Here is a 23,479-nt window from a genome sequence, read left to right as displayed (position 1 = left end):
AATGCTTTGCATATTGTAAATGATCCTTCACTGAAGCTCCTTTTCAAAAGACTTCCCTTGGTTACTCAAAATTGATTAACCGAGTTGTGATATCCAGCTACAACAGTTTCGTAGCGCGCTACGAAACTGCTGTGTATTGAGCAACATCTTTAGCAGTTTCGTAGCGCGCTACGAAACTGCTGTGTAACCACACAAACACAGTCTTAATACCAAAATTGGACTGTCTTGAACCTTTAATCTTGAGTTGTTTCTTTATCTACCCTATAACTGCTCAAAATCCAATGTAGCTATACCATTCTTCAAGGAGAAATTTCAAAAAGGTGAATCACCAAAATTTATGGCTTAGCTTTGTTTGCTGTGAGGTTCCCTTAAGGAAATTGTTCCCGCTGACTTAGCTGTATCTTCAAATGTTGCAATATGACAAGGAGGTAAATTTTCAAGGTGTCTTAGTGCTGCATCTGGTGCAGAAGCATGAGCATCTACCACAGAATGTAAAGGATTCCCTCCAAGCTTGTTAATGCTGTAAGTTTGGTGGGAAGAAAAGAGCTTATCCATATTAGCTTCATGCCTTAACCCACTTAATGTATGACTTCTCGACTTTTTCCAATCCAAGGCAATAGCTTCTTGATTCAATTGTTTGTCTAATGCAAAAAGGTTTGCATCATGTTTTGAGTGTACTATGTGAGCAAGTTCATGCAATAAAGTCTTCTTAATGCTCTCATAGTTTCTGAATCCATTAAGATCATCTGTTCTTAGCCGTAGAGATATTTCTTCCTCGTGATTCTTATTTAATCCAAGAATACATTTAGGGTTGATCCCTACATACCCAACAGGAGCTAACTCTGTCATAATTCCTACCCTCCATCGATGCTCCTTCATGATAGCAATTATACCCCCGTACACACAAGAACAACGACTTCTCTTTTGTAGAACAACTTGATACTTTGGAATGGATCATTGAAATATAGGATTAGCCTTGCGCAAGCAACTGGATTTGGTTTCATTTAGATGATCCATGACATTCCTTAGAATAGTGAACAGAGTTCTAATAATAGGGGCAATTTCAACAGGTGACATCTGAGACTTAAGCTTTTGAATAGCATCTTGAAGGCGCATAGAAGTAGCAGCCGTGGACTCTTGAATTCTTCTCAAATCTGCATCTTCGTGTTCTAGATTCAACTGCATGGATTCAAAATCACTTACAACAAGTTTGTTCAGTCTAAAACCAAGAATATCGTGTTGCAATTCTGTAACAAGATTTCCATAATTAAGATTTGATCCGATAGAACTGGAACCAACTATCTGCACATCACTTGATTGCCTAGAAAGGACATATACTGTGTCTAGTTGTTCTGAGAGGCTGGCATCAGGATCTGGTTCAGTAATCACTTTAAATCTACCAACAACATAGACTTCTTGACTGTCGTCAGGATTGGGTTCAGCAATCAGAATTTAAATTAAAAGCATATTAATTTGCTTCCCTTGTATGAACCCAAAGATCATCAATAGTGACAATCCGTTCAAGCAGTTCCGCTGGTGATGCCTCTACTGAACAAAGTAACTTCGCCTTGTCTAATTGATATACGTGAGATGACATCCCACATAAATCGCTTTGCAATAGGGTCCAGACCTGTTGAAGGTTCATCTAAAATGATTAGAGGAGGATCTCCAATCATTGCTATGGCCACTGATAACTTGTGTTTATTGCCACCACTTAGAGAACAGAAAGGTTTGTTTGCTTGTGGCCAGAAATCAAATTCTGCGAGCTTTCCTTTCACAACTTGATCTAATATTGCCTTTGAAACTACCTTGATCCGTGCATAGAGCTCGAGATGTTCTCAAACAGTAAGTAACTCTAGAAGGGCATCAAACTGAGGATAATAACCTACATGCTGATGTGCTGCCTTTGGATGTGCAAGAATATCCTTGCCAAAAATGTATGCAGCCCCTCCCGTAGGATGCTCTTCGCCACATAGCATTGACAGTGTTGTACTCTTTCCAACACCTTTTGTGCCGAGAAATCAAAACACTCTCCTTCTTGAACTGCAAAGCTCAAGGAATCAACTACAACCTTCTCTCCTCCAAGGTATATACCATCATCCAGAATTTCAACTGCTGTCATTCAGTTTGCATTATAATCACGAGCAAAGACATATGGCACACAGAATGCTGTCAAAAGCTTTACGTGTATTGGTGACAGAATTTGGCGAAGCACCCATAATCCACGTAAGCAAGAAAACCCATCTGCTTTGACATGCTCGAACTTTATTCACCAGCGGTCATCTGTAAGGGGCGCCATTTGACCCAGCAATACCAATTTTGTCAATGTCTTGAGAAATATAAGCCTAAAAGCCCAATCCTGATAGAGAAGAGAAACGGGACTTTCATCCACAAGAACCTGCAAAGGGACTAACACTAAACCTTTACAATTAAAAAAAATTGATGTTCAGAATTTAAAATATTTTTTTTTGAGTGATAACAGATACATATATTATTGTGCTATGGCAAGGATAGGAAAGTCGGTGAGTTAAATAAATGGTTAAATATGGAAGTAGAAGGTGAAGAGAGAATAAAGGTTGAAATATGGGAAGAGAAAGGTGTAAGTTAAGTGAATTTAAAATATATAAAGAAGCAAAGGGCAGGTGGAAGGTCAAGGGTTAGAATGCAAAAAAGGTGTGTAGAAGGAAGATCTCCAAAAGAAATAAAAAAAACAAGAAAGGGTGTGAGGACTTACTTGAAACACACCATCAAAAAAATGTAGATGCATTACCTAAACATGCCACCCCATATTCATAATTGAAATAATACCTCATTCCATACAATTTGTTATAATTGTTCTTAAACCCTCAATTACTAATAAGAAGAGTAAAGGAGATAAGGGACATCCTTATCTTAGACCCCATGAATGTTTAAAACTTAGATGCAGAGTTACTTATAAGCACAACATACGAAATTGCAATGATAATACCAATAATCCATGAAACATTTGAAAAACTAAAACCCACATGCATGAGCATTATTTGCAAATACAATCACTCACCTTATTACAAATTTTTGGAAAGTTTCAAAAATACTTTGTGTTTTCAATACCTTTTTGAAGCCATGCAACTTTGTGCTTCACTCTTCACTCCAATATTCTTCTTCCTTATTTTCAAATTCTTATATCAAGTCATCTCTTCCTCTATGGAATACATCATCTACATTCGAACTCAAAAACTTGTGGATATCTCCTCCATACCACTTTAGATCTTGATCCTTCTCCTTCCTTTTACAAGTTTCACATGAACTATTTTTTGTTTATCCTTCCTAAAAGACTTAAATTGATAGCCTGTAGTCTTCTTAGAATCAACCTCATAAGAGACCCAATCCTTTTTATTTAAATATTGAAAATTCCATTGGAGATTAAATTTGAAAATATTGGTAATATTTTATTTTTACCCTTCCATTTTTATTAGGATAAGACTATGATTTGAACATCCCTTAGACCCTAGTTTCAAATGTTTTATTTTTCCCATGTAACCAAGCACCCTGCCCTCTAGTTTGCATGTAACACAACCATATAACAACAAGTCTCAAAACCATTAAAATAGTATATTCAATATGATTTCAACATGTCACTTGGGAGAATTAAAACTGGGTGGAAAGAATAATAATCATTCCTTAATTTTGAATATTATCCATCTCATTAATGAATTTATTTGAAACTAAAGATCGACCAACCTCTTTAAAGATTTGGCTCCAAACCAACTAAACTTACCATTCATTTAATGATTTGGCTCCAAACCAACTAAATTTACCCCCAATTTAATGCTTAAAATAATGTACTATAAAATCAATTAGTTAGAGGACCCCATAGCTCAACCCTTTTTGATATCACTCCTAACTATGACCTTGTTTCACATTCAAAGTAATTGACGTATTTCTGAACTATGAGCTCATTCCCCTTTTAAGTCACACATATCAAATAAATTATTCCATAACTCTTATATTAACTTGACAACTTAGGAAGACCTCAATTTTACTTTGACCATGGTGACCTTGTTTTCCATTTAAACTTTAAATTGTGGACACAATTTCATTAAAACCAAATATAGTACAATATTCAAGACAAAGTGAGCTATCTGGTTTTTAGTCTATTGTGATCATTGCTTTGGAACCTGTGGCGTATGAAGACTATAACCATTTCACCAGAGGATATGTAGGGTAAGATGTCATTGCATGTTGTCGACCATAAAGCTTATTGGAAATACAATGAGGAAGTTTATAAAGATATCTAACGTGACTCTGCAAGGACGATATACTTCATATGCAAAGATCTACGTAGAAATTGATGTATCAAGAGCCTACCGGAAGCGATATGGTTGGAGTCTTGGGATGAAAAATTGTTGCAGACCATTCACTATGAACAAATTTGATTTATAGGTAGACACTTCCATGAGCATGGGAATATGATAAGGGATTTCCCCTTGACCCATTCAGAGGAGAAAAAAAAGGAACATGAGCCGAAAGATAAATACGTTTTTGTAAAACCAAGTCAAAAAGGGTGAGAAAATAGGTGAAAACAACAAAGAAATACAATGGGGAGAAATATATCGAAAAACAATTTTGGCATCCTAATAGTGATGACGCCTAAGGAAGAGGGAAAATATGGAGAAATCAAGTACAATCATACAAATAATATTAAGCAAGTTAGGATGGAGGATTAGGAAGATACCACTAAGGACATAGATAGTCCATACCTGGGGATATATAAAAAACGAGACTTAGAAATGGCACTAAGTGAGGCCAGCATAGAAGGTCCTGATATTTAGTAACTTATGGAGAGGGAGGGGATGGATTTGAAGAGTATGGTGGAACAATTGAGAAAGAAGGGGTTATGTGCAATCCCATCGGAAAAATTGGGTCAGTTCTATCTTATGCGAGAAGATGTGAAACTTCAAGGTTGAAGAAAATGCATGGGGAAATTAGTGATATGGGAATGAAGGTGGTTGAATCTCAGCTACACCTAAAGACAAAAAAAACCAAGAGAAAAAGGGAAAAAAGTTTAACAATGTAGCCCTATAAGAACTAGGAGTAATGATGATCAATTCAAGTAAGATGCAAGCTCTTAGCTCACCCCTTAACCCTGCTAGAAAATGAAAATAATTACTTGCTTCGAAAACAAATTCTTCTAAAGAAAAATATAAGTATGGAAAATCCAGATTTGATATTCATTCAAGAAACTAAATGCACAATTGATAAGATGAAGGAAGCAGATAGTAAGCGAGGTAGGAAATTCAATTATTTAGATGTGGAATATCATAATAATGTAGGAGGACTAGTAACCTAGTGGAATCCTCAAGTACTGAACCTTGTAGTTGTAGAATCCATTGGATCCTTCCTCTTCCTTGAGTTATAGTTAATAGGGTCTCCTCATTCCATTTTGTTCACAATTATCTATGAGTGCTAGAAAGTTGAGGAGAAACTAATTTTCATCCAAGCCTTGAAGGACCTAAGGAAAAGAAACCTAAATAAGTAGTTGATTGTAGGGGGGATATCAACATGCTAACTTACTTAGCAAAAATGAAAGGTGGTATGAGAAGAATAGACAAAGACTCTAGGGATTTTAAGCATTTAGAGGATGAGAAAATGATTGATATCGATACAAGTAATGGGGTTTTTACATGGAGTAATAACAGAGGTGGGGATCATCTAGTGGCCTCTAGGCTAGATCATTTCATAGTCTCAAAAGAGATGTTATTGCAAGGGATGGATATCAAGGAAACCATTCTTCCCACTGGGGGTTTAGATCATTAGTTAGTGGTACTAGCAGTGGAAATGATAGGAACTCTTGAAAACTGACCATTCAGATTTGAATCTTTCTAGATAAACCACCCTTCCTTCATGGGGAATATTAAGAAAAAATTGGTGAGAACCTCTTCTAAACTGAGGTACTAAGATGTTCAAAATCCAACAAAGATTTAAAGACATTAAGAATCAACTGAAGAGTTGGAATAAAAATGAGTTTGATGATATCTTTCAGTTGAAAAAGGAACTTTAAAACAAATGGAGTAATTGCAAAAATCTTTGATGGAAGAGGGAAACAAAGAGGAGAAAAAGAGAGGGGAGATTGATCTAATGAAGAAGTGGTAGGATACATGTTTGTATGAAGAAATTCTATGGATGCAAAAATCCAGAATCCTTTGGTTACAGGAAGGGGATAAAAAACACAAAGTTCTTCAACAGATCAACTATAGATCACATGAATTCTAACAGAATCCTTAGGATAAATGATGCATAGGGACATTCTTATGAGGCCCATAAAGATATTGAGGATATATAAATGAAACACTTTCAAAGAATTGCTACAAAACCCCAAGTGGACAGGTCAGTAGTAATCTAGAAGATTGCACGACATATTGCTAGGGTGTTGACAAAGGAACATAATCAAAATTTGAATAAACCCATTTCAATGGAAGAGATTGCACAAGTTGTTCAAGAGATTCCCAATAGGAAAGCTACTAGCCCCAATGGATTCACCATAGATATTTTTAAAGCCTGTTGGGGGGTGGTAAGAAAACATGTTTTTGAAGTAGTTGAAGACCCTTGGGACTCATCAACAATCCTTAAAGCTCTAAACTCCAATTTTATAACCTTAATCCCAAAGTAGGAGGCACCTAGTACCCTGAATGAATTCAGGCCAACAATTTTATGCAATGTGATATATAACATTATTTGTAAATTTGTGGAAAATTGCCTTAAAATGATACTTCCTATATTGATCTTAGAGGAACAATGCCTTGTGGAAGGAAGGAAAATATTGGATAATTTTATCCATGCCCATCAGATTTTCCACTCCCTTAAAATTTTGAAGAAGGAAAGATGATTATTCAGTTGGATTTATCCAAGGCTTATGACAAGGTTAGTTGGGAATATATGAAAGCAATTTTGCAGGCTTTTGGTTTTAGGAAACTTTGAATTAGATGGATTATGTCATTAGTGACTTCCCAAAGTTTCTCTGTTTTAGTTAACGGAGCCCTCGCTAATCCATTTTTCTCCTCCTGAGCGATCCATTAAGGGGGTCCATTATTGCCTTTCTTGTTTGTCATCATGATGGAAGGTCCTAGTAGGGTGGTTAAAGTTATGACCATGGAAGGGGATATTAAAGGTATTCAACCTCACGAAGGATACCCAACTACAACCCATCAACAATTTGTAAATGACACCAAGATTTAGGGAATCACCATAGTAAGAGAGGCTAAAGTGTTTAAGGCTATTTTGGATTCCTTTTTCGAAGCCTAAGGTATGTAGATTAATCAGGAGGAAATTATGGTATTTTTCTTTAATACTCCCATAGCGATATAGAGGAATTTGTCTAATATCTTAGGGTTTTAGAGGGAGTGTTTCCCTCAAGATACTTGCATATCCCCCTAACAAACATGCCATAAAATAAATAAAATTAGGAGAAGGTAGTGTCTAATTTGGATGATAGGGTGAAACACTAGACATATAGAGCTTTCAATTTCATTGGTAGGCTTGTCTTAACTAATGTGATTCTACAAGTGATACCGGGGTACATGCTATCATTCCTCCCGGATTCTAAAGGAATCATTAAAAATATAAGAGAGATACAAAGGAATTTTCAATGGAAAGGAGCCAGAGACAAGCATAAATGAGCATTAGTAGCTTGAGAGAAGGTATGTATGCAGAAGGTTTTGTGTGGCCTTGGTTTACAGGACTCAGAGACTATCAAGTGAGCCTCTGGTGCGAATTTATGGTGGAGATGTTTGAATGAAGCTACATATCCATGGGACATGTTATAGAAAGCAAAATATTCTCTTGATAGGAACTAGCAAGACCTTAATTGAATGCGGGGAATAATCAAAGTCAATAATTTGGAAATTAGCTTTAGATAACAAGAAACTCATCCAGGAGAAATGCTTTTGGAAAGTATGAAATGGAAGGACAAAGTTGTTCTGGTAAGATGCGTGGAAACAACAACCTAACCTGAGCAATGAGGAGAGATGCCCATTTCAATTGGAATCTCATAGATAAGGCTAAATGTAGGTATACCAATATTGGGAATAGGAAGCAGAGAATATGAAATGGAGAAGATGGCATGCAGATATTTTTCAAGCTTTCAACTAGAATGATGCAATGACTATGGAATTAATGGAAGAACTAAGAAAAAGACATATCATTTATGTATATGATAAGGATCAATTGAGATGGGGAAAAAATTGGGATGCGAGTTCATTCTCAAAGAGGCAAGGTTCTACCTTGAGGGTAACCATTGAAGGGGAGCAAAACCAGTGTGGAAAAAGGTATGAACTTCACAACACTAGCCCAACATTAAAAATTTCCTTTGGTTGGTGTTCCATAAGAAGGTCCTGACATGGGAAAACTTAGCAAAAAGAGGCTTCATAGGGGCCTCCTGAAGCTATCTTTGTGACTGTGAGGAGGATAATCTAAACCATTACTAAATACCTTCTATTATTCTTCAATTATCTAGGATAAGATAGCCATCATATTTGGACAAACTAACAAGGTAAGGAATAACATTCAAGAAACGATGGGAAAATGGAGAGAAAATTTCACAAAGAACAAAATGGTCAATCTTACCTGGTGCTTAGTTTGAGGCTTCGTCATCTAGGTCATGTGGAAGGAACGTAATCATCAAATATTCAAGAATAAGAGGTTACCAACATAAATATTGATAGAATGGATTCAAAAGCAGCTAAGGGAAACTATAATAAGTCAAAGAATTAAGGCTTCTGAAGAACAACCATTTCCACAGGTGGAAACGATATGAAAACCGTTAAAACTAGATAATTTAGGAGTACAACTAATGAGACACAAAGAACCTCATATACATATGGGCTCTATGATTTTGGTCCTAACTCCGCAAGGGTTTTTTAGGTTGAACTTTGATGGGGCTTCAAAAGGAAACCTAGGGAATCTAGGTGCAAGGGGAGTCATCAGACACTATAAAGGGAAGATTTGTAGGGTGTTCTTCACCAACCTTGGACAAGCTACAAATAATGTCGCAAAATCCATTATTTTGAATAAGGAATGGAAATTTTCGTGCAAGAACGATTGTTCAATGCTATAATTGAGGGGGATTCTATGTTTTCGATATAAGCAGTGAAAATGTTACAGTGCAGTTCTAACATCATCAATATCATGAAACACTGTTGTTTGGCTTAGATGATTGAACAAATCAAACAAAACCTAATTGTCCTTGTTTTCATTGAGTTTAGTTTGGTTCGACAATCTGCAAATATAGTGGTTGACAAGTTGGATAATGAAGGGACTACTAGCTCGAGAGAAAATGAGGATGTGGCATGGTTGGATCTCTAAGAGATTCAATTGAAAGAGGACAACTAGAAATTAGTGAAAAAGGACTATAGGACTAGAAACATAATAGATGATGGTGAAGAGGTGAGACAGAGATAGGACAAGGGGCCACTTGTGGGGACAGTTAATTAGCAAGTGGATCATGAAAGGAAAATGTCCATTATCAAAAGGCAAGGTGATAGGCACGTGAACTTGCTGCATGGGAAATTTGAATGGAGAAGGTGGTGGTGTTGTGAAAAGCCAATCTGTCTCAGATTATGAAAGATGGTATGTAATCCAAGAAAGGTTGGATGAATGCAGGTATAGTACGATCCACATAATGGAGAAGTACATAGTGAAGTAGGAGGAATTAACACTTTTGTCATACATGCAGGCTACAAAGAATGAGAGGTGTGAAAACTGGAGGATTGCTTGAGGTAGGTATCTATACATAGGTGGATAAGGATGGATCAATACAAATCTAGAATACCTGAGCACAAAAGGTAGGTTACTCAACATCATAGGGTTTTAAATCTCCTCGTTTACACTCTTCATATATTGCACTGTTGGGATTCCTTAAGGAATAAAAGAAATAATGAGGTAAGCTTGGTGTGTTCTAGGTTGACAAAGGCAATTCTTGTAATAGTCAAGGAGATAGGGTGAGTAAAATAATTGACAGGGTGACTTAGGGAGGAGGAGAAGGGGGGAGGGATCCATAAGAGAACCAACATGGAGTCTACTACTAGAGAGGAACTAAGAGCCTTCCACTCTAGTGTTCCAGAAAACGGGAAGGAGGCTATAGAGGCCTTGGAAAGGGAAGTCCACAAGTAGTGAGAAACTCTAGCTGATAGACAAATAGAGGAGGAAGTCAACTGGATCATTGACATGGGGTCTACGCAAACCAGAAAAACCCTGTATCACCATACTTTGGAACTGGCCTGGCATTTAAAAACCCTAATGGGGAAGTTGTAAGCTAAAAGAGGGAGGTTAAGGAGAATCTTTGGGAGGAAATGTTGAACCAGTTAAAGGAAATTAATCATAAAATTAGAGAGGTCGAGAAGGTTGTGAATATGTTTTTTAACATAGAAAAATTGCCGCAATGCCAAATTGATTACCTTAACGACATGTGTTGTATCTATCTACAGTAGTTCATAGGATTGATATTACTCCTCGGGATGCGAAGGGAAAGAAAGTGCAGCCTTGAAAGGTCAAAGAGGGAGCTACAAGGGTGTTATGCTCTTCTTCTATAGAGAATTTGGATCTAACTCTTGTAGAAGGAAAGCCCAATAAGGAAGTGTTATAGCATCATTCATCACTCCTATAGACCTAATGCTCTTATATGGCCTTGGATAATCCCTTTACCCTTGCAGACTTGATTTTATATTAAAAAAAGTATATTTTAAAATCCATACATGACTTTGACAACTACAAAAGCATGTACATGCATAGTTCCCATACCTTCGTACACATTTCTAAATTTGAAAAAAAATAATAAATAACTATTTGGGCAGGGTTTGTAGAGTTTACTGAGAGCCCACCTACAGGAGCCCATGGCCTAACTGGGAAAAAATAAAAATAATAATAATAATAATAATAATAAAATTGAGGTGGTATATATACACCCCTTGGGTATACCTAAGGAATAGGATATGAAATATATCAACATTATACTCCATTCCCCCTAGATCAAGTCCAATTTTCCCATTCCTTCTGTAATTCCAATCTCTAGGAAACCCTCGTTTCCTTTGTACAAATGCTCAGTGCCCTTATCTAGCATCTCATTGAATTTATTAAAGAGATTGTCTTCATGGCTTGGGATAGATGAATTCAGAGGAAGGCTTCATCATTTCTTTTGGCCTGGATCACGTGTTGAATTAGGTTGGGCTGACCCAAGTTCAGATTTTACTGCGCACCAACAAAACCCTCAATCACTGGACCTTTCAGCAACGACCTGTAAGAAAGTCACATTCTCACTCGAAGTCATTATGGGAGGTTGCAGATCTAGGTTTTTGTAGTCTTGAGGGATACTTTGATGTGGTAATGTGGTATTTTCTTATGCTTTAACACCTATAAATGACTTCGCATTCATGCACTACTTATATATTACTTTGCAGAATTGTATTCATCACTTAAACATATCATAAACATCCATAAACTTCACAATACTGAAATAAAGTGCAGATAATAATAAAATCAAGACATGAATGCACATATTTGATCATGGTTCATCCTAATGTGGGACAACACCCACAAGAATTGTTGCTTATAATAAAGAATTTGGTACAACAAATAGTTCTTCACCTGCGCACACAGATGCAGGTTGTTTGTGTACTAAGCTATAGATGGTTTGTGCACTAAGCTATAGCCCAAGGCCTCCATGCACTCAGCTACGGAGCCCTACCCCTTTCTCCAAAGTATAGATCACAAAAATACAACCATAAACATAGATCTGGATCCAATTGATTGATGCATTCCTTCCTTATTATTCATCCCTATATATACTATTACACTGAGGGATTACATCGCTACATTACCATGGACCCAATATGATGGTTTCCAAAATACAAGGGACTATGGTCCAAAACCATTCAACTTTTACAATATTATATTCTTTTAAAAAAGTGAGGGGATTCACCGTGAAGACCCTATACTGCATGATGAGTTTTTTGTGCGGTCCTCGTTGTGCTCCGTTGCTCTGTTGCGTGGTCCACTTCACACACCGCAAGATCCTTTCTACTATGCGCTTTACCCACAAAATCCAGATTCCTTGCCCAAAATCTAGCCAAGTTGGGTTACACCCAGAAGACCCCCAACACTCACATGTGACTTGTCCCAAATCACTCAGTTGCTTTGCCTCTAATCCTGTCCGCAATATTTTTGTATGTCTTGTTAAATTGTTTCAGAATCTCTGCCAGCTACTTTTCCTCATTGTGAACTTCTTCTATTAATTCTTCTGTGACATGTTCTACAACCTTCTTTTCCAATTTTGTCTCCCTTTGTCTAAGTTTCTGAAGCTTCTTATCCACTTCCTGTGATAGCTGGAGGGCCTCATCTTGCCAAGACTGAGTCCTTTCTATCAAAAATTTCTCCTCCTTCTTCAACTCTTTGATTTTCTTATGTAACTCCTTTGACTCGTTAATTTTTGTGAGCCTCTACGAGATTGGCAAGGTCTTCGCAGTTGCCTGACTCTCCTATAATTGATGCTACTTTTGCTACATTTCCTCCTAAAGTTTCTAAACATTTGGATCTTCCTACAGCAAAGTCCAAATTTTCATGCTCTCATCCAACAATTTTCCATAGTTTGTCAATGTTGTGGAGATGTTGGTCATCCCAGTATTTAATTCAATCTTCCTCTGTTTGCACACTTCTAGTGGTGTGGCTAGATGAAACTTTAATTGAAGCTCACTGATATTTACCTCAAATTTGAACTGTACATATGCAATTTTCTTCTTGGATTCCTTGACTGCAAGGCCGAGCTTCGTGACCTTATCTTCGTTGATTCCTCCTAGCGGACATCCATGTCTGGAACTTCCCTACAAGTGGCTTCGACCACATCTTTTAGTCTCTGGTGCGATAGCTCTACCTATTCCTTTTCATTGATGGCTTGGTTGAGTCGTTTCTTCAACATAATATGCTCTTGTTCTATGTGAATGTTTAAGTGTGAGGTATGGTGTTCACGCTCCTTGAGCTCATTTGTGATACCTTGGTGCAAGCCATGTAGGACTGGAGTGGGTAGTTTTGCCATGTTCATATTGACATGGTCCCAACCTTTTGCCTGTTGGTTGACTTCGACGGAGTTGAATTGTAGAGCTCCAGAAGGTATCTTCATTATCCTCATCCCAAATGTTGTTTCTATTAGTCTTTCTGGTTGGAGTTTGTGGCCTATCTTCGTTTGTGGTTTGGATGTTTGTGCCAAAATATGCAATTCTTTAATACTCTCCTGCACACTTGTGATAAGCTCGCCATAGCGATATTCCACCCTATTCTAGGATTCCATTGTTATCTCCTGAAACTTGTCTCTGATTTGATCCACGTCACCCTCAGTGAAAACCATTGGTGTGATTTCTTTTTTTTATCTGCCTTATGCTTCTTTATGTTCTTAATGGTAGCTTTTCCTTGGATCTTTCTTTTCTCCACAAAATATTTCTCTGTTTCTGCCTTTTCTGTCTTAGTCATATCCTCACCTCCTTGAGGGTCTTCCTCATGGTTTTCTTCATCATGTTGTCCTTCTTCGTGGTGTTCCTCTTCTTATTCCTCTTCCTCTAATTCCTTCTCCTTGTCTTTTCCACTGGCTTTGCCATGCTGCAAAGTGTCCAACTCTTCTTCTTCTCTCGTGCTCTCCCCTGCTTCCTCTAGTAGACTCATCCATCATGTGGGCCATGTCTGTACTAATTCTACGAGATCATCCTCTCTAACCATATATGGAAATGCATACCATTTCTTCTTCGTGTCTCTACGCGCCTATATATACAATTTATGAAAATGTGCCTTGAACCTCGCCACAGGGCTATACTATTTGTGCAAACTCCGTGAAAGGCACGGATGTTAATTTACTAACATGTGTAGATCCACTTGATATAATATGAAAAATATTATATTCTCTTGCACTCATGATGCTTGAGTGGTTTTCCACAACAAAGCATACCTCAGGACCTCACATACATCTGAAGGCACCGAAGGGAACTGTGTGTCCTCTAGCTCTTTACACGCTAACATTGCAATGATCAATATTAACCAGGAGTAGAGGAAATATGTGCCTTTATCCTGGAATTTGTGGTAGTCATCCAGGAATTCCTTGCTTAAATATCAAGCCCAGTTATACTCGACTCCATTTTCACATTGTGCCGCTAACGACACCACCGACACAAGAACTTCAATTGTGCAACACTTCCTCATAATATTTCAGGCCAAAATGTGTGCAGCGAAGTAGACTACTTGGTCACGATCGAGTTTATTTCGTAGCCCCTTTCGTGTTTGATCATATTGTACTTCTTCTTTACATTTCCCACCAATCTATGATCCTGATCCTTTCCCAAGAACTCCTCAGCAGGGTTTTGCCCTTCGTATGGTAATCATGTGATCCTCCATATCAACATTTTGTGAATGGGGATCTTATTCCCCATCCACAAGTGTCCATCATGTATTAATACCAACAATTGTCGCATACACACTGTGTTTATTGAACTTCTGCAGATGTGTGGCACATTCAACATATTAAGAAGTCTTGGTTGCACCAACCCATTCATCCACTGTTGTGGTTCCAATCTCGTCACTCCGCTTGCTGGGTAGTGAACCTATTTCAAGTGCTGATTTGGTGCGAACTAAAGGTACTTCTTCGGTCATTTAAATCATAATATATAAATTTGAGCTGCGGAATTTTCCCTAAAATTACTTTTGAAAATGGCACAACTTTCGGCAATAGTGGTGTAAATGTACCATACTTCACATCTTTGGAAACCTTTGCTGGTTTGGAACTTGGCTTCCTCAGAAGGATGTATGAAGGCAGAGACGAGATGAACACTGCACCACCTTCCTCCACCTGTATTTCCTCCACTTCTTCTTCACCAATATTGACCCGTTGAGGTTGCTTCTAAGGTTTCACAAGTTTGGTAGCCTTCTTGTCTTTATTTTTCTTGAACCTTTCTTCCTTGGTTTGCTTCTTCCTTGGTTATTATTGTTATTTCAGTGCTGTTACTTTGGGTGATGCTACTGCAGGTGTTTCAACTACTGGCACAGGCATATCATCAGTTTCCATGACTCTAGAAAATCCCCTCTCACGAAAATTCTTCACAATCACCTCCCAAGATCGCTTAGATGACATACACAATGAAGTCTCATGCAACTTCTTCGCACTATTAATTACTCGAGCTCTTGATTCAGAAAATTTCTTAATATGAGTGGGAGTCATCTATTTATAACAATTCTGGCCTTCAAACCTCATCATTAGATTTGATTTTGTCCCTATTTTTTCACATTTCGTCATTAAAATCATATCTATCCTTAATTTTTTTAATATGTCATCTTAAATGAAATTTTTCACGTGTCCTTTCCCTTTTAACGGTCGTATTTCTACTTTCCGATGAACTTCAAAACGTTCCCTATTGTAGCGCACCTCTACCTTACATCGCAACTTCTAGCAAAATTTGACATATTCCCGACTGTAGCGAAGTAATTTCTTCGTCGAAGATCTTTCTACACGTATTTTATAGTCTAGTGCCCACTTTCAACTGCATGTGACACTAATAATTTTCTTCTTTCTTCTTTAGGGAAAATTTGTAGGCGTAGGTTTATCCCTGTATAACTTCAACCTACTTCCATTTACTTTTCCCTGAATTAATTCCCCATTTAACTTCATTAACTTCATTACGCCTCTATTAGTAATATACTTAATAACATATGGGCCTAACCAGTGTGTTTTTATTTTCCTTGGAAATTGCACAAAATTACTATTAGAGAGGAGAGCAAGGTCTCCTACCTTAAACTTCTTTTGCTAAATATGTCTGTCATGCCAAGCCTTTTCTCTTGCTTTTTGTACTTGTTGATGAAATCTTGCTATAAACCTATCTTCTTCAAGAGAAAGTAACTGCGACATCCTTTCTTCCATTATGTTGGGGTCTGTCGTATTTGTAAAAGACATAATTCTTAGGCTAGGGACAATGTATTCTATGGGCTTCACATATTCTTGCCCATAAACCAACCTAAAGGGTGTCTAACCTTTCAACCTTTTGCATGTAGTCCTATAAGCCCATAATACTACTAGAATCCTAAGATCGCAGTCATCCCTGTTTACATTACATACCTTGGTCAGTGCATTCTCCAAAATTTTATTGAATCCTTCCACAATTCCATTTTCCTAAGGAGGATAAGGAGTGATCTTTTGGTGGTAAACTTGAAATTCCTCAGTTAATGCTTCAATGGTCTTATTCAAGAAATGTGACCCTTGGTCACTTATCAATATCTTTGGACTCACAAATATGGACAGTATGTATTCAAAGATGAAATTCACAACATTTTCTGCATTGTAATCCTTCACTAGCTATGCTTTGGCCCACCTTTTCGAATAATCAGTCACAGTGATTATGTACCACACCAGTCCTTTTTCCTAGTGGATTGATAGGTCCAACAAAATCAATAGCCCATTTATCAAAAGCCTACAATTTTATTTGTGGTACTAGTGTCATTTCATCTCTTCTTGAAGGTTTTCCTATTCTTTGGTAGACACCACAAGCTTGACAATACTCCTTTGCATCTTTGTGGAGTGTAGGCCACCATAATCCTACTCTTAAAATTTTTTGCGCAGTAGCTTTCCCTGCATAATGTCCACCAACTGTGCCACTATGAGCTTCTATTAAAATTATCTGTCTTTCATGCTTAGGAACATACCTGTGCAGTATTTCATCTGGTCCCATCTTATACAAATGTCCTGCTATTAGTGAAAAATTTGTTGCCTTAACCACCAATTCTTTCTTTTGCTGCGAAGTGTATTCTGAAGGAGCCATCCCTTTGGTTAAGAACTGAATAATATCAATGAAGTGATCATCTATTATTCTGATCACAAACAACTGTGCATAAGGAAGATTATCCTCTATATTCGTTGGTTATTTTCCTGTTTCCAACCTTGACAAATGATTAGGTCAAACATGTAGTCTTCTTGGCTTAACAACAACTTCAAAGTCATACTCCTGAAATAATAATAGCCATCTACAATTTTTTCCACCTAAACTGTCTTATTGACCAAATACTTTAGGGTAGAGTAATCTGTGAACATCTTGAAGTGTGATCCCAAAAAATAATGTCTAAACTTATGTAAACCATATACCATAGCCAGTACTTCTCTTTCTATAGTTGTATAGTTCTTCTCTGCTTTAGATAGTTTCTTAATTGCAAAAGCTATAGGGTGATCGATTTATCTTGCACCAAGTTGTGCCAATAACACTCTTAAAGCTACGCATGAAACATCCACATGAATATGAAATTCATTTTTCCAATCTGGGAATACTAGTAAATGAGCAGTTACCATCTTTTCGTTTAGTGCGTCGAGCCTCTTTTGACATTCTTCATTCCATAGGAATGTTACATGTTTCTTCAACGGTTTTTCCATATGTGTGGTGACCTGTGCATATCCTTAGATAACTTTCTTGTAATATCTTGTATGTCCTAATGTGGTGCGAAGTTGTCTCGTTGTCTTTGGTGCAGGTAAATTCAAAATAATGGCAATCTTCCCAAAAGCCACCATCAATCCTTGCAAACAATATGTCCCAGCAATATACAAAAAGGTACACAAAATATGCACTTTTTGATATTTAGAGAAACCTTCTACTACCTATATGTGTTGAGCATCATTCTTAAGCTCACAACATTTTTCTTCAATAACCCAAATATTTTCAAATCATTGAAGGATACTTCTACAAACTTTTGAATATATTCTTCGAAAGTTGTAGCCACCACTCTTGAAAATATGCCAGGGGCATTCTTCAGTTTAAAAGTAGTCATTGTATACTGATATGAACCCCATTTAGTAGCGAATGTGGTCTTATGATGATCCTCTAGTGCAATTCTAATCTAATGGTATCCTGAAAATCCATGTGTAAATGAATAGTTTTCCTGACCTCCTACATTTTCCACTGTAATGCCTAATAATCTTCCTAGAGGAATAATATTTTGTTGATTCGCCATTATTATCTGAATAGGTGACCATTGCAACTTCGGTTTATCCATTAACTCCCATGTTTTCTTTTTCAGGACATTAGCTTCAGATTCCATATCTATAATAACTTGGTCCATGTTATATTCTCCTTTTTGTGCACTAAGCCTCATTTCCTTTCCAATTCTCTTCTGCCTATGTAAATTGTTAACATCGTGCATCTCACTCAGTAGTACTTCTTTACATGCACATGAATTTATCAACTCTTGAAGTCCTTCTACATCTTTTTTATCTTGCAACAATTTCATACAAGTTTGAATAAAATATTTTAAATAATCAACCTTATATATTTAGAGAAACCTTCTACTACCTACATGTGTCGAGCATCATTCTTAAGCTCATGACATTTTTCTTCAATAACCCAAATACAGTCCAGTAATCGAAGTATACTTCTACAAACTTTTGAATATATTCTTCGAAAGTTGCAACCACCACTCTTGAAAATATGCTAGGGGAATTCTTTAGTTTAAAAGGAATCATTGTATATTGATATGAGCCCCATTTAGTAGTGAATGTGGTCTTATCTCGATCCTCTGGTGAAATTCTAATCAAATGGTATCCTAAAAATCCATGTGTAAATGAATAGTTTTCCTGACCTCCTACATTTTCCACTGTAATTCCTGATAATCTTACTAGAGGAACAATATTTTGTTGATTCACCATTCTTCGTTGAATAGGTGACCATTGCAACTTCGGTTTACCCATTAGCTCCCATGATTTCTTTGTCAGGACATTAGCTTTAGATCCCATATCTATAATAACTTGGTCCATGTCATATTCTCCTATTTATGCACTAAGCCTCATTTCCTTTCCAGTTCTATTCGACCTATGTAAATTGTTAACATCGTGCATCTCACTTAGCAATACTTCTTTAGATGCGCAGGAATTTATCAACTCCTGAAGTCCTTCTACAACTCTTTTATCTCGCAACAATTTCATACAAGTTTGAAGAAAATATTTTAAACAATCAACCTTATATATTGCATCCTCTTTTTTTATTGTCAGAGCTTGGCTTTGTGTCAAAGATGATACACAACAACTATTCTTTTGATTCTACTACATGCTAGATGTTGAAACTCCTACATCCATAAAGATTCACTTCACTTTCATAAAGAATTCTTTTTCCTTTTGAATATTAAACACAAGGGATTTTTTTGTAGTATTTCTAAACCATGTAGCTTCAACTTCCTTCTTTCCATCTACTTTATCGCCTCCAGTGGCAATTCCACTCCTTGTTATAATACTAATTCGAGGTTCATCAGTCCTCTGTTCCGTAGTCATCATTTTGATGTTTTGTGTTGGTTGTTGATTATTCTTTTCTTGAATTTTTTCCATAAGTACCAAACACTCCTCAATTGCATGATCAAATGATTTTCAATAATTACATGTCGTAGTAGGATTCTGACAATCTCTTGCAAAATGATATACCTAGCCACAGTTGTAGCAAATAATCTGTCCACAACCTTGACCAACTCCAATACCTCGACCACTTCCTTGATAGCTGCATCGACCACAACATTGTCCACTTCCTTCCTATCCATGTTCTTCAACTTGCATTCTATAGCCATCAGTACTACACTCCATCATCAATTCATAAGCTCGATATTTTTTCTCATCATGCCTTACTGATTTGTAGAACTTGCAGTACAGGTTCCTGGGGGTTTACACATACTTTTCTAACAAATAACAATCTTCTACTTAATGTTCACCTCTAGTTTTACATATCTCGTACCATAAGTTGGATCTAGAATTCAAAGGATTCGGTGCTCCACTAGCCATGTAGGTTCTGAAGAGAGGACATTTTTCTTTAGAATGGACTTCTGCTTTACACTTTGTACACCAAAATTCCTCTCTTACTTCCTTACTTTTCTTCATATCTTGTTGCATACCTGCATTGGTATCCCCTATAGGCGAAACTTCTAATTTCATTGCAAGCTCTAAAGGTTTAGCTTGAGTTTCTATATTTTGTTGTATCAAAGGAAATCTAATGTGTGGCAGCAACACAATTATGAAACATTCCTTATGCTGCTACAGAGGTATGTCGAAGCTCACCTGATCTAATAATACCCTGAATATTTAATCAAATTCCCAAAAAGACTCAGTAGGATTTTGTTTGATTTCTTTTAACTATGTGATACACTATGACTCAGACTTCGATTTCTTAAATTATTTTACCAGCGTTGTTTGAATGTCTACAAATGATCTAATCTAATTTCTTGAATACTTCATGTACCACGTCGACACCCTATCTCAGAATGTCATGACAAGCTGCACTTTCTTTATATTTTCATCATGGACCTACTTTGGTGCCCATACTACTTTACATAAGAACCAGAACTGCTCTGGATCCTTTGATCCAGTCCTTTTAAAGACAGGTAGCTTAATATCACAATCCATAGTTCTTCTCGGAGGGGGAGGTGGTGGGGGAGGGGGAGGGGGTAGGGGGGTTAGGGGGACGAAGAAAACCAAAGGCACCTTAATTACTACTTGATTCTAGCTTCAAAAAAATTTTAGGCTGGAAGGGTGAATACTACAGAGTTACTTTAGTGTTCTTAGGACGGTTTTCTTCACTTTCAAACTCACTTAAAAGAGGGCTATATTCAGTTTCTATACAAGTCTTTGGATCTTGGCCACGAGATCTCTTCCTAGTGACTATTCTATATCTTTTTCCACTTCATGTTGTTCCAGTTTCTTCTTCGTATCCTCTCCTAAACATGAGTAATTAATAATCTGACTGAATTCATAAAATTCCCTTTTCACACAAAAACCATCTTAATCCAAAGTTTTAGAGATCTCGAGAACTTACCTTGAGGTCCTTTAAAAAAATTCGTTCTACTTTGCTATAGGAAACAATCGATTCTACCGTGAACTTAGTAATGAATCCTCCCAAGATGCTATCAATCATGAAATTAACAGCCCTTGAGATTCTATTGTTGGTGTTCTTGAGTCGTTGTATTAGTTCAGGAGTCCACTCCTTAGGTTTGTCTCCTTTAAAACAGTCCTTTCTCTCGCTCAACTTTGATATTCACTCGTATATCTCAATATGAAATGAACCGAATAAGATTTCATATCGATATTCAAAAATATATTTCTCCAACCAACTTTCCAATGACAAATGAGGGCTTCTATTGTTATGTAACTAGCTCACAAAATAGAAGAAAGAGATAGATCAACAACTTAAAATGTAGCCTCTTCGAGGGGGAAACCTACTTTACATTACACAAATGAACCATTCTTAAATGATACAAATGACAAGGCATCCTTTCTATATATAGGAATCTAAGGGTTTATAATTTAATCAGACCTGACATAACAATAATAATGTAAGGGCAAAAAAATAACAACAATGGGCTTATATGGGGCACAATAATGACAATATGGGGACTACATGGGCACAAAAATATAATAAGGGTGTTGCACTAATAACAATAAGGGGTTACACTAGTAGTATAGGGACCTAACATGCCCCTCTCCTTCAAAAAGTGTTGTCCTCAATGCTTGAGTAGTTATGGATTCTTATGTGTAAACTTTTTGTCCTCCCATGTGGAATCTTCAGCAAGTAAGTTCTTCCACTTGATGAGATACTCTAAAATTGATCGATTTCGTAGCTGTTGAGTTCCTGTTTCCATGACTCCTTCAGGTTCCAATATTGTTTTTCCTTCGTCATCAAGTTCTGACAATATTGTTTGAACTGGGAGCTTGTCACATATAAGCTTCTTTAAGCATGAAACATGGAAAACTAGGGGCACTCAGGAAGATGAAAGAAGCTCCAAATTGTATGCCACAGTACCAATCTTTTGCAGCGTTTTATAAGGACCATAGTACTTTGGTAATAATTTATTATCCTTCTTATCTTGCTTGAGGGAAATTTGTTTGTATGGTTGTAGTCGTAGAATTACCCAATCACCTACATCAAAACTTCTTTCATTGTGATGTTGATCTGCCTGTTGTTTCATTCTATTCCGTGCCAAAGTGAGGTTATCCTTTAAGAGTTTGATAACTTGTTGTTGATGATTGAAGTGATCCTCCACTACTTGAACCTTAGAATTTTCTTTTAAAGATGATGTGATGGACGATGGATGATATCCATAAAGTTCCATAAATGGGGTCATTTTTGCTACAATATGGAAGGAAGTGTTCTAGCACCATTTAGCTAGAGGAAACCACTTGAACGATTGTGTCTGTTTATCAGATATAAAGCAATGAAGATATCCTTCCAAAAATTTGTTCACTATCACAGTTTTCCCATCAGATTTAGGATGATAAGATAAGCTATGAGATAACTGAGTTCCCAAATATTCCACCTCTTGTACTCCAAAGAAACAATTGGATATTTTTGCATATAATTGTTTCTCTTCCAAAAGTTTGAGCACCCTGCCAACATGTTGAACATGATACTTCCAAGAATTGATGTAGATTAGTATATCATCAAAATATATTAACACAAATTTTCTAAGGGTTTGAAAATTGAATTCATCAAACCTTGAAATGTAGAAGGTACATTGGTAAGGCCAAAAGGCATGACCACAAATTCATAATGACCCTCATGAGTTCTAAATGTTGTTTTCGGAATGTCTTCAATATTCATTATGATTTGATGACATCCTGAACTAAGATCCAACTTGGTGAAGTAAAGTGCTCGATGTAATTCATCCAATAATTCATCAATGACAGGAATGGGAAATTTATCTTTAATAATAAGCTTGTTGAGCTCCCTATAATCCAGACACATGCACCATGATCCATCCTCTTATGTACTAATAACACTGGAGTAGAGAAAGAACTTTGAATAGCTTGAATTATACCAACCTCTCGCATTTCTGCAACCATACGTTCAATTTCACTCTTTTGGGCATATGGATATCTGTAAGGCTTTATGTTTGAAGGAACACTTCCTGGAATCAAATGAATATCATGATCACGATCACGAATAGGCAGGAGGACTTTGGGAGTCTCAAATACCTTGAAATGATTGTCCAAATTTTTTTGGAGATCTGGAGAAATAAGTGATTTCGATGTGGGTACCTCTAGTGAACATAATTGTGAAATTTCACCCCATTGTTCTTTCTTTAGAAGCTTTGTCATGTCGTTAGAGTTGATTATCTTTCCCGGTTTCCCTGCAATACTCCTTAATTCAACCTTCTTTCCTTCCTAAAAAAATTTCAAGAAAAGTTCTTGAAAATTAAAAGCTATTGTATGCAAAGATTGTAGCCATTGAACTCCTAGTACAACATCCACACCACCCATTCGAATGGAAAGAATTGGACCATTCAAGACATATTATCCCATGGATAGCTTGATATTATGGCACTTTCCAGAGAAATTTATGGTTCCTCCATTTGCAACCATTACTTGAAACTCTGGTGCTGGATATAGGAAGCAATTCAATTCCTTGTCTATCTTACAATGAATAAAATTATGGGTACTACCCGAATCAATCAACATTGTTACTTTTTTCTT

At 36.8% G+C, this 23,479-nt stretch overlaps 1 protein-coding gene across 1 annotated transcript; it reads right to left on the bottom strand.

Moving 5' to 3' along the window:
• Window positions 1-342: 342 nt before the first annotated feature.
• On the bottom strand, window positions 343-879 carry LOC149260863 (DNA-dependent metalloprotease WSS1 homolog 2-like). The gene has a single exon (XM_089461195.1). It carries the CDS (start codon window positions 877-879, stop codon window positions 343-345), a length of 537 nt encoding a protein of 178 aa, XP_089317321.1.
• Window positions 880-23,479: the final 22,600 nt, after the last annotated feature.

The sequence above is a fragment of the Pinus tabuliformis genome, chromosome 6 (genome assembly GCF_031772625.1).
Source record: "Pinus tabuliformis cultivar Carrire ecotype Pingquan chromosome 6, CPIR1, whole genome shotgun sequence".
NCBI classification, from domain to species: Eukaryota; Viridiplantae; Streptophyta; class Pinopsida; order Pinales; family Pinaceae; genus Pinus; species Pinus tabuliformis.
Note: the sequence above shows the minus strand (reverse complement) of the source record. Positions and strands in the feature narration are given on the sequence as shown.

Bases quoted from the DNA above. Each gene is read 5' to 3' on its own strand.
- LOC149260863 (XM_089461195.1), bottom strand. From the start codon at position 879: ATGAAGGAGCATCGATGGAGGGTAGGAATTATGACAGAGTTAGCTCCT.